The 12,430-nt window shown below is 38.0% G+C and overlaps 1 protein-coding gene across 3 annotated transcripts in view; it reads right to left on the minus strand.

The window, feature by feature from the left end:
- Positions 1–183: 183 nt before the first annotated feature.
- TRPC3 (transient receptor potential cation channel subfamily C member 3) overlaps positions 184–12,430 on the minus strand; it is a 34,985-nt gene continuing 22,738 nt past the window's right edge. For 2 of the 3 annotated variants that reach the window (XM_069012595.1, XM_069012593.1), the window contains exons 4-12: positions 12,083–12,247; positions 9,802–10,018; positions 8,465–8,698; positions 7,096–7,360; positions 6,398–6,593; positions 5,098–5,307; positions 3,596–3,679; positions 3,042–3,117; positions 184–742 (exon numbers count right to left, since the gene is read on the minus strand). In XM_069012595.1, the coding sequence (XP_068868696.1) occupies positions 600–742; positions 3,042–3,117; positions 3,596–3,679; positions 5,098–5,307; positions 6,398–6,593; positions 7,096–7,360; positions 8,465–8,698; positions 9,802–10,018; positions 12,083–12,247 (1,590 nt within the window). In that variant the 3' untranslated portion in view covers positions 184–599. The remainder of the gene's footprint in view (positions 743–3,041; positions 3,118–3,595; positions 3,680–5,097; positions 5,308–6,397; positions 6,594–7,095; positions 7,361–8,464; positions 8,699–9,801; positions 10,019–12,082; positions 12,248–12,430) is intronic. The other variant, XM_069012594.1, reaches the window with a different exon arrangement.

The following is a 12,430-nucleotide window of genomic DNA, read 5'->3' on the forward strand; positions in this document are numbered from 1 at the left end:
CCTGAATTAAGAAAGGGTCGGTGCGGGTACGTGTATACACAGACAAGTTAAACAGTGCTGCTGCCATTAGATTCGCACTTACCTGGTTCTCAGCAACTCCTTGTGGTCATAACCATGAGTTCTGGGCTTACACGCGTTACTAGCACCACTAATAAAGAACAAAGATTTCACGTAATCCTCCACTCATCTCTAGTTGGTTTATTGTAGTATGAAAAATCCTATTTTGTACCTGGACACTGCAAGGAACAGAGTATTACGCTGTATCTGTTAATTTTTTGTCTTGCAAATTTAGTGCAAAGAATTCTCCATATGTAGTCATAAACCTGTTAAAATATCAGCAATCAATACCATACCTTTTTAATGCATAAATGCAAAAAAAAAAAGTTATGATCGTTCTTGCTTTTAGACAATTGAACTGAAGAGAGCAATCTTTTTGTGGTGAGTTAATAAAAGTTCCTAAGACTAAATTCCAGAGAAGCTGTACATAAAGTTATTTAGTGCTAAAAATCTACAATACATTATTTTCAAGTATAAGATACTGAAATATTATTGCCAATAAATAGTTGTGCTGTAGTCGAAGCCACGGTTCCGTTGTTGAATCATTCACACCTCAGCATATTAGGATTTAGTTTCTCACTGAGTTTATGTATTAAAATTGCCAACTCTTCTGTTGCTTGGGACTTATCCTCCAACAGTTCGTAGCGAAGACTGGAGATGTCCTGTTTGATTTCCTTTAATTCACCTGTATTAATAATAGAAAGAAACACTTGTTAGCAAAGTTTAACATTCAGTCAATACTCTTCTGTTAAGTCACATCAGTGCCTATTTCAGGTTATCATCCCAAAATGTTCATGAGAGCAGGTACAGGATGGGTCAGGAGGATTTACCTCTTCTTCATTCTCAGTGAGACATGTCTCCATCCCTAAATAGTACCAAAGGAATTTTAACAGTCCATTGAGGTGTCACATTGTGCTCCACATGTATACAGAACACCAAAGGTTCACAAAGGGCTATACAAAGGTTAATGAATTAATCACACCAACATTGCTGAACAGATGGTAAATATTAGTATCTCCTTTTTAGAGAGAAAAGGAAAAGAGGTTTTTTTCTGAAGAGATGTGCCAAAATCACAAAGGAAAAGTGTGGCAGAGCTGGCAGTAAAACTCACAGCTTCTGAGTCTCTCTCCTCTTCCTTACCAACATCCTTGGAATTAGAAAAAGTCAACCAATTTAACATTATGTTACAATTTGACACAAATACAAAAAACACATTTAAACAAAGACAGCTGTCAAGTCCAGGCTTGTAATAAGCAGCACCATGTTTTCCATTGTAGGATATTCAGTTCAAGAGCAAAAGCTTTTTAAAATGTTCAAGTACATTTCTTCCAGCAAGTGTGAGGGATGTGAATTCTTACACAGTATCTGGAAATTATTTGTCATGTATGAAATACAAGAGTATGAAGAAGCACCTAAGTTCTCTAGTGATGCAGGACAGGGAAAAATCCCTAGACTTTTGTAAAAGCAGTTGTAGTACATAGAAATGCCAATGTTTTCTATTTAGGGTACAGCAGACTTCAAAAATTGTGTCTTCAGAGGCTGGGTCTGTACTTTGGGTACCAATGAGATGCTCAGGACACAGAGCACTGGTTTGGCTGTACAGCTGAAGAATAAACATCAAGGGTTACCTGCCCTGCTCAAAGTGGACTGTCCTCTACAGAATCTGGTGCCAAAGCCAGAACCATGATGTCAGCAAACCCTGATTCTTCTGCACTGTCTTGCTAATTTGAACACATCTCTGCCAACACCAAAGCAGCATCAGAGACCTGGAAAGGGCTGGCACTACTGGTGACAGAACAGTCTTTTCATCAGTCACTGGGTAGATGATTTCCTACATTACAGAGCAGGAGCAGGAGGAAGCAGTGGGAATTCAGGAGAGCAGAACACTGAGAGGATTCACTTTTAGGAGCCTTTCTGCTTTTGTCACTGACAATCACAGCTCTGTACAGACACACAGGATGGGGAAGTGTCAGGATAACAGTCAGTGCACAATGCTGCCTTTCGAAGGCACAGAGGGGGATTTAATTTAATCTTTTTTGCTCCCTGCTTCTTGCTGCAGAGAGTTATAGGTAAGCAGAGAGCAACTAAGGAGAAAAACAGAAGCTTTATTGCCTTAGCTGAGAGCTGAGCAGCCCTTTTAGGCCCCTCACATCACACATGCACACAGCTGCCTGATGCTGCCATGACAATAAAAGATCTGACCTCAGGCTGTCCATCACTGCATCACTCTATTGATAACATTCTATCTAGAGTTCTTGTCTGGGGATCTGCCCAGAGCACAAGAGTTTCCCTGCTGGACTGCAGGCCTGTGTTTCATTCCTGGAAGGCTGAAGGAAGGAGGACAACATCTGCCTTAATCTCATCCCAATGGTGAGTTAGGGTGTGCTCCTGGAGCATGCACCTCTCTCTCACAGGTGCCAGGGAGCTTAGATCCATTGTTTCTTAAAAGATCTCCCACTAAAATAGTGGTTACATTTGCCATTTTTTATCACCATGCAGCTGACTGTAGAGCTTTGTTTTATGATGGACAGCTTCACGGATGATTATTCCTCACAGCTTTATGAAGGAAGGCAAGATAAGTAGTTCATGGTGTGAAGTGGTAAATTGTGTGTAATTGTGTGTTCAGATGAATGAAACAGAGAGAAAGATCCTGCAGCTTTGATTAGGACTCTGGAAGTGTGAATATAGTTAGTGGCTCCTTCACAGATTTCCTCTGTGCATTATGTCTGTGCTCTCATTTTCTATCTGTAAAATAGGGCCGATAATATTTCTCAGTTCTACTTCTTTAGTCCTACTTTTCCATTTTTTTGATGACATGGGCATACTTCTATTACTATCTGAGCCTTAGTGCATGTGCAATAGAAATAATCCCTCTTTTCACTCAAAACCTCCATGCATCACTGTAATACTGGTTCCTAATACAATGAATTTTTTCCTAATGAAAAAAATTGTCTCTGAATATTGCAGACAGTCTTTCTTCTTACCTTCATTGACTTCATCATTTTCTTTGTCCACTTGTGCTTTCAGAACATAACGTTTTATCAGTCTCTTCATTATTTGCTGCCAGATTAAAACAGTTATATAATCAGGTGAGATTATATAATTAAACACCGTTCATTTTTCTTTCTTAGCTCTCTCTGTCCCATCTGCCTAAGAGAAAGAATGAACAGCCCCAGATGAAGCAGTTGCCTCACGTGGGCTTTTCTGGGAGCATGCTGAGAAAGAAAGGGAAGCAGCCAACCTAGTCAGCTTTCACGTCCTCTCCCCAGAAACCAATTTCAGATGTTTGCTCCTCATGCTTTCCCAACTGGGACATCAAAGACCAATTTTAAGTACTGTATGAACTAGTTTTGAAATGCTTCAAATAATGGGGCTTGAACACAGTAACTGTCTTTTTCTTCAAGGAGCATCCTAGAGTTGGATCTCTACAGCAGGTTTTCTTTATCCGGTGAAGGCAAAATGGACTTGAAACACAAAATTCTGCTAGAACCTTGTCACAGTTCTATTACTCAGGACAGTGATCCCTGTATGTAGTTACCTGATAGCGTGTTGGCTGATTGAGAATGCTGTTAAAACTGTGGGATTCAAAAACTCTGGAGTTCGACTGAGTGAAAAGGTTTAACTAGGAAGAAACAAGACAAAATTAAAATAAATTATGGAATTCACAGTTAGAATTCAGCTCCATTATTCTTTTTCTTTAGACATGTTGGGGATGTTTCCATCTTTTACTATATCAGAATATTATTTTTTTAGAAACTGAGATTGCCTTGAATTATATGTTGATTTTGTTTCGGTTTTTTTCAATGCTGATAATTTTAGCCATCCTGTTCTGAGGAAATAGCGATAACTTGGAGGCAGGGATGAGTGGCCAGAGCAAAAAGAGACCCTCTAAACTGGCTTTAACAAAGAGCTGTTGTGGATCTGCACCCTTGAGCACACTTTTACTACAAATACATGCTCAAATCAGCTCTGCTTAGTTGAAAGGGGTTTGCCAAAGAACCATTTTCAAGAATAGCAGTACAATTTTTAAAATTGATCACAACTGATCACAAAGACATCTGATATCAGATAATTTAGGGGTTTTGTAGAAGTGAGCTAGAAACAGAAGAGAAAAAGAAAAGCCACCTTGGCATTGTGACCAATGCAGAAGGTTTGTTACCTCCAAATCAGGGACCTCCCTCTTCTCTCAGATACACTGGTGGGGGTGAAGTAAAAAAAGTGTATCTATAGATTCAGCCCACTAATGTGAACCTGTCATTAATTTTGTGTGGCCAATTAGAAGTCACCAAATCACTTTCTGTTCATTTATAGCAAAACAAACACAAATTATTTTCAAAGTACTGCTTTCAGTCCTGGCAATACAAAGGGCCTTGAGCCTAACTTACAAAAAAAGCCACATGTATCCTCTTTAATCTGTCTATGCCCCAGTTTGCCATCAGTAAAATGAGTGGAATTGTTACCTAATTCTCACAAGGGCATTGAGACACTGCATTCCATTCATATTTGTAAAGAACATTTAGATCCCCAAATTTAGAATGTCATGGAAATGCTGAAGATTGCTAATCTGGCCTCCTTCCAGTTGGCTTCAGCTTGGAACAAGCTTTGACAGCAGGAAGTGAATTATCACACAGACCACACTTTTCCTTTCACTAGAACAGGAATAGGAGGAAGTTTTCCCTCCTTAACCCTCCCCCATTTTTTACCCTGAGCTAAAACATCTTCTGATGAAGGCTTAAAGCATCTTGATTCAATATTCAAGTAACTCCTTGTGGGAAGTGCTTGCATCTTTGAATACTCATCAATTTTTTGTTTTAATTATGTTTTCCCAGGCATTGGATTTTGTGTTCTAATAAAATTTATAGTGATTTTTTGTTTTATGCAGTATGTTTAGGCAGTCTGAAATAGAGATCTATTGATATAAATGATTATGTACTGTACTATCATCAGAAGCTTGGATTATAGACTAAACCTAAAAAGAAAACATGACTGCTGGAATGGACACACAATTCTTCATTGCAATGAAAAGATCTCAGAACCTACTCTAGATTTGGAGTTGCCCATTCCCATTTCAATGTCCTTCTGTAGCCGTCTCCTCCTGCACTTCGAAAAGTTAATGATCCTCATGATGAAATAGAAAAAAGATTTGGGGCTTGGTACAAGACTGAAGGGTGGAGGTAATGTTTTTCCATCATCAAAATATGACAGCCAAAGTTTAGAACGAGCAAACTTCCACTCTACATCACTGTCATCCTGTGTTAGGAAATAAAAAGAGATTATGTTCTTGGTTTCTATGAAATGCAAAGCTTCTTTCAAATGAAACTTCTTTTAAACATCTTTCTGTTTTTACATAAAATATTATTTTCTTGCTAGTAAGACTTCCAGCAGCTCTGCAAAAATGCAGCCATTTTACTTAGTCTATTTCGACTGAATTTCAGTTGTCTCTTTATGGCAACATTTCATTGAGAATACTTAGTTCCAGCACATGAAGCATTTAAACAAGCGTAATTTTTGCACTGAGTAAAAGCCAACATATAAACTCCTTGCTATTTAAAGTGGAGCTTTCAGGGGTTTTTCAAGTCTTGTTTTTCTTATTAAAGTGGTCACATGAGTTTGGTACTTGCACAAGTATTGAAGTACTAGACTCAAGGCAAAAAATGGCTTAAAATGGTAGTGCTCACAGCTTTTTACATAACCAGGACAAGTAACTCTGATTTATAATGGACTATAGAAAATACAAACTTCGTGATCATGAAGAAATTGTGTTAAATACTGACAAACTTATTTTGTCCTAATACATTCTTACAGAAGTATTCCAAGGCTGGATTATAACTAGCTTTCTCCTGCCGAATTCCCTAACATTTCCCAGAACTCATGGAAAAGACTGGGAATGACATATCCATTTGTGCACTATGTCTTAGATAATCCTTCTTCCTGTTTGTGTGGGTATGTGCCTGCATCTGTATGAATGCAGTACTCTTTGAACCCATGGTCTGGAAAGCTGGCACTATAAATACACTTTTACTTTCATTTCAGCAACCTGAGATTTATTTTTGAAATGCGAGAGTATCTTCATTACTCCACATTTTCTGATTTTTTTTTTAATTGAAGTTGGATGCCAAATATAATGTGTACATGGCACAAGATAAACTACTTTAGAACCCGTGAGGTTCTGCAGCTTGGCTGAGTTGTTAGATAAAGTCAGCCCTATTTTATACATTTTGTGATATCCTTTACTGTGGTAATCTCTTCTTTGTACTTCTGCATATCACTGAAATAATTCCTATTAACTCTACCCTTTTTTCAGCATAACAGAAGAGAATAACTTGAGAACAGAGCCCACCTCAATTTCTTGATATGAACTGTTGATCATGGCAATCAGCATGTTGAGCAGAACCACCACCATTGTGACATTGTATATGCCATAAAGAACATAACCAATGTTCTCGATGAACTTATGATCGTATTTGAGGACAACAGAGGTTACTTCAGACAAGCCAAATATTGACCAAAATAAGGTCTTGAAACTTTCTTCCACTCTACAGGAAAAAAAAAAAGAGGAAGGCATTGTTACTAACTACACAAATAAATATATAAGTTGTGTTTACAATGACTGATAAACAATCTCAATTAATTTTCCTGTGAATCAGGTTTGTAGAGCACTGATCAAAACAGCAAATATGCAAGGAAGCTTTTTTCACAGCAGTTTCCATTTCTCCCCTGTGCTCTACCTATCCATCAGAGCTAACAGAACAACAGGAACTAGAAAGGTGTTTTATATCAAGTAATATTCTCTTACAATTGGTTGCCCACAAGTCTGCGTGATTGAAATATATACAGGTGAAGTTATTTTAGGCTGAAATGAAAGCTTCCATTATACAAACAGGGAACAATTGGTCTTTTGTGTTCTGCTTTTTAAGGTCTTCAGTTTTATTTTAATGCTAAGAGAGAGCACACAGCATCTCACAGACTTTGGTACCTTAGTGAAAAACCTGAAAGTTTCATACTGGCTTTTTACTTACACTGAAACTTCATACTTACGTTGTAAAGGCTGGGTTTAGTTTAGCTCCAAGGTAGTAGGAGTACAGTATGAACATTCCAATCATAAATGCAAGAAATACCATAATGAAAAGGACCATAAACTTGAAGATGTCCTTAACAGTCCTTCCAAGTGAGATCTGCAAGGGCCCAAAACTCTCATTTGCAGGCAGGATATATGCAATCCGAGAAAAGCTGAGAACAACAGCAATTGCATAAAGGCCTTCAGATATTATCTGGGGATCAGATGGGAGCCATTTATCTCTAGCTGGAAGATACGAAATACAGGGGTTACTCATTTATCACAACATTGAAGAATAAACCTTGCTAGGATTTTTCCACTAACATGTCTGAATTTAGTTGAGACAAATATTTGAAGAGTCTAATAGTTGCTGCTCTATTCCTATTTCATTTGAGTCACAAATGATGAATATGAGTTGCATTACCTTCTGTTAGAAGAAAAGTGACTTGAAGAAACATGACATTTTCTTCTGCAGTTTGCATTTTAACCTGAACTAGAGAGTAATTCCTTATTGCTTTTCTTAACATGCCTGTATTAGCTATCTTAACAAGCACCATGCTAGAGCTGGAAAATTTATTCCTATTTGGTGTTTTACTGATGGGAAGTTAAGTGTTGCCTGATGAACAATTTCATTTATTAGTTACACCAAGCTTTTGCTTTTTGCAGGATATAACCTAGTTCCCATAGTGATCATAAAGATTTTTGCCAATTACCTTGAAAGAAATAGGATTGTGGGTTTTACACACAATGTGCACAGAAGCAATTGAGTTATACAGAAATTCATAAATTACTATGTGAATTCATGCACCATCTTAGCAGAGCAACACTGAATTAAAGTGTGTTTCATATCAAAATCCCATGTGTTTCTAAATGTGTATTTACGTATGCACAAGTTCAGATAGGTTATATTGCAATTAAGGTAAGTAACAAAACCAAGTCTGATGTTAAAAGATATTGAAGCCCATAAAACACATCCTAAAATACACTGTCAGCAGCATTTTCTTGTGTTGCAAATACAGACACACACCTTTATTGACAATCTCTGCACTGCAATAAGTATTTAGTACTTTTATTCTACTTAAGCAGACCTTCACAGGGCCACCATCCTTCCCTCAGGAGGAAATGTTGATAGATGTTGAGGAATATTAATAACTATCAAACAACTGAACAACAACAACAAAAAAATCACATCAACATTTTATCTGTTATGAAATTAGCCAAGAATAAAATATAACTTCCAAATGTTTAAAATCAAGGGGGTCAAATTTAACTCTAGGGTAAAGCGAGACTTCTAAATGCATCCTTCAACTTTCCTATGTTCAAAATGTTTCGTAGATAAACTAAGCTCACCATAAGTAAAATATTCAATTTCTGGAGGAAGTGTGACCTCAGAGAGGTCATTCTCCTCAATGTAGTTGTCCACATACTGTTGTGCTTTTGTGGCCTGAAGGAATGCCAGGAGCCTGGCTGTAAAAGCGGCAATGAAAATGGACAGCATCCCGAAATCCAGAACATTCCACAACTGCAAGATGTATTCCCTGGGTCCTTCCAGCCACAGCTCTTTGCATTCTGACCACATCATACCTGCAACAAGAAATGAAAAAGCACAGCAATGTTTGCCAAACAGTTTTCATTTAAATTCCCTGCATTCTCCCGTTTCATGGAAGTGGTTGATACCAGTGGAGCAGAGATTCACTTATTTGCAGTATCACAGCATCATTGTCCCCTTGACTAAGGTTATACTCTCTTGGTTTCAACAGGGTTGGTGGAATAGCAAGGTATTAATTGAGATTAATTAATGTAAATTTAGTTCAGACATCACAAGAGAGGGTAGCGTAGAGCCTTGACTTCACAGTGAAAGTATTGTGGCCTAACAACAAAACTTCTGTAATTCCAAAGGAGGAAAAATAAAGTGTGGGGAAAAAATGTCCTCTTACTTTCTTACCATTTACATTCCTAAACCACTTCTGAATTAGAGGGTTTAATTTTTCCACAGGAACACAACTACCCAACAACACAGATAACCAAATATAAAGGGTACAATTATACTACTGTTTTTCCACTTTGCAGAATAAGATGCTTTTCAGCATGCAAAGTGGAATTTGGCTATGTGTAATTCGGTTTTCTTACTCAAACTTCTCCTCAGAAATTAATTTATGTGGATTCAATCCAGATCACAGCCTCACCATAACCTTGAGATGTAGTTGTTGTCAATCAAGACTTTTTCCTTGATTCAAAGAAGTTTCTATGGGAAAATAAAAACCCAACAAATAACAACATCACAACCCCACAACTTTTTGTCCTTTTTTCCCTGGCTGTGTAATTCAGAGGGGCTGCTGCTGCCATCCCAACCACAGTCAGAGTAGCCACACACTGGATTGGAAGATCCCAGTCCCTGCCTTCTGCCAAATAAAGAGGCTCCTCCCCATGAGTATAAGCTGGGACTCCCAAAGGGCAGCTCATCTCCCTACCCTGACACAGTTTAAGACAAAGCAGTGCTTCAACCAGGAGATACAAATGATTAAAAATCTGTTCTAATGCCCTGTTTATTAGGTTTATCAGGGTTTATTAGTTGCTGCACACAGCAGCTGGATCAAAGGCTTGGGACCTGGGGTTCTCTCTCCCCTTTCAAAATTTCTATTTGCAGGAAAGAAAGTGACAGTAACATGATGGGGCAATATACCTACCAAGAACCCACACCATGATCAGCATTTCTGTCCAGGTGAACTGGGTGGTCTTCACCCTAAAGATCTGCTTGGGGTAATCAGTGACAGTGACATTCGGCAGTGTCGTTATGCCCTCAAATCTGTCTGAAGCATTGAACACAAGCAGGCCTAGGAAAATAATGAAGGAGGCTGCATGTGCCACAAATTTCATAAATGGGCTTCGAAGAATTCTTCCAAGCTGCAAAGGCAGAATGAAAGCAGTCACTCAGTTTTCTCAAAGAAACATCAGGCATTCCAGAAGCATAAATGGGCACTCAAAGCTCAGTACAGCCAGAAACCTTATTCCTAAAGGATATTCTTCCAAGAGCACTCAACTGTGATGCTTTGCCATGTCATACAAAAGCCTCCACAGGGAGCCTCACGGAGTATGCTGTCCTGTTAGGGAGTGCTCATGTTATTCCATAAACTCTAGATGGCAATGTTTGAGGGGAAACACTCCAAGGAATTGCAAATGAACTATGGCAGTGACCAGAAAGAGTTTGTAAAGCAAGCCCAGGGAAAGATAAATTATTAAAATCTCCAACAAGCAAAACATTTTCCCTACCAACAGGAGCTTGTCTGTGACTACAGCTCTAGGAAAAATTGTTTTCTTATCTCTGGCTACTATATTCCATCCACAGGACGTGTTCAGAGCTCTAAGTGCCAAATAAGTACCTGTGCCTATTAAAAATAATGACTGTTCCACAAAATGGACTAAGAAAAATAAGATCAGAAATACTAGTGATTTTTAAATAAATCCAGCAGGTTTAATTCACATCTGCACCTGGTAAAAGAACAAAACAGCAGCAGCAGGGGCAGTCTGTCTGCACCAGAAGAGAGGACCAGCTGCTTCCAGAAGACCATGTGAGCTTTCTTATGTCAAGGAATTGTTTTCCTTGAAATTTGGGTCAGCTACTAAGAACTAAGCAGACCAGCTCACATTAAACTGCATTTACTACCTGGGCAAACAATCTCAGGTTCCCTTCCTGCTCCTGGCCTTTAGAAAGCATTTTGTAATTGCAGTATCCAACAACTGACCTGAATGTATAGCACTTTTATTTGATATGAGCACTGAGGAAAAACATCAGATGTTTCTGCTACTGGGAATTAGAGCTCAAAGACAAATGTCACTTTTCCATATTAGACACCAGTTAAAAATATATTAATATGTTCCTATTATATGGAACTGCGAGGAATGTATTTACTAAAGATATTAATGGAAAGTGACATTTCAGAGGATAATGAGAGTAACAGTTACACTATTTTCATAAAGCTTTATCTTTAAAGTAAATAAACATTTAACCCAGAGGAAAGACCAGGTTCCCTTCAAATATGTAGGAAATGAGAAAAACCTTATCCTCTCTGAGATGAACTAAAATAATGAAATATAAAAAACCCTCACATTTCCTTGCTTTACACTTGTTAAGGAAATAAAATTGAAATACCACATTCACCACAAGAGTAAATGTACTTAAATTTTTGAAAAATGCTAATGCAACAAAGAAATCTTCCTTCAGCTGATTTACCAAAGATCTATCAATACACCTGATTTGCAAACAATTCACTTGCTACAGACTATCAGGATTTCAAAGAAACTGCTGTTCCTTTCCTTGTGAGATCATCAGGAAAGGTAAGAGCACCCTTACACTTTCACGTATTTTTAAGAAGGTAAGGGTTTACAGCTATGCTCTTTTACAAATACACCCCACTACATGGTTGGAATGATGCATTTAATTTAATTTCTGTTCTGTGGTTCAGCTGGCAAACAGACCTCCTAGGGCTGGGATAACAAATACTTTACTTAAAATTAAGTTCCACATCAGTAAAGTCAACAGATGTTCTGCTAATGGTTTATATGGGAACAGCATGAGACCTGAAGATGCCACCAGACGAGACTCAATAAAGAATCTGAGTGGTGACTTTCAAAAAATCCATGTTACTAATACAAATAAATTGCACAGCAGAGACTGTGAGGTGAGCACAACCTAGGGAAATTTCAAAAAGAAAAAAAACTCTTAGAGAAGGTTATTTTTCTTTCCTTCAGCTTAATGCTAATTTATATTCATACTTCATCATTGTGGTCCCCTCTTTACAGTGCAAATAAAAAAACCCCCATAGCATCTTTTGGCCCAAGATTAGAGATTGCTAAAAATATCATTAATTAGTTAAAATTTGGAAGTAGCAGAAATTGCATGTTGACCGCCGGAAAAGGAAAAGCAGCTCCCAGAACAGCACAAGACACATAATTTATAAAATTCAGTACCCTGCTACATGGTGCAATCCAATAACCAATGGCTAGAAAGGGAAGGCCCAATGCCACAACCAGCACAACCAGACACTTGATAGCAATGGTCTGCTCCCGTAATCCTGAGAGATTTTCATACCAGATTGTCAGTAGCTGTTGCTGACAGTTTGGATGGGCCACAAACTGCAAAGAAAAAAGAAAGAAAACCAAGACATGCTGTCATTAATAAGAAAAGTTGTATAACTGCTACATACACAATTGTGATCACCTTAAGGTCGAAAGTAACACCAGATGTTTAAGAACCATGTTTTTTTCTCATTTCCTTTAAAACAAAGGTTAATAAATAAAGAAGAAACTGCCACATCA

This window comes from Aphelocoma coerulescens, chromosome 4 (assembly GCF_041296385.1).
Source record: "Aphelocoma coerulescens isolate FSJ_1873_10779 chromosome 4, UR_Acoe_1.0, whole genome shotgun sequence".
Lineage (NCBI taxonomy): Eukaryota > Metazoa > Chordata > Aves > Passeriformes > Corvidae > Aphelocoma > Aphelocoma coerulescens.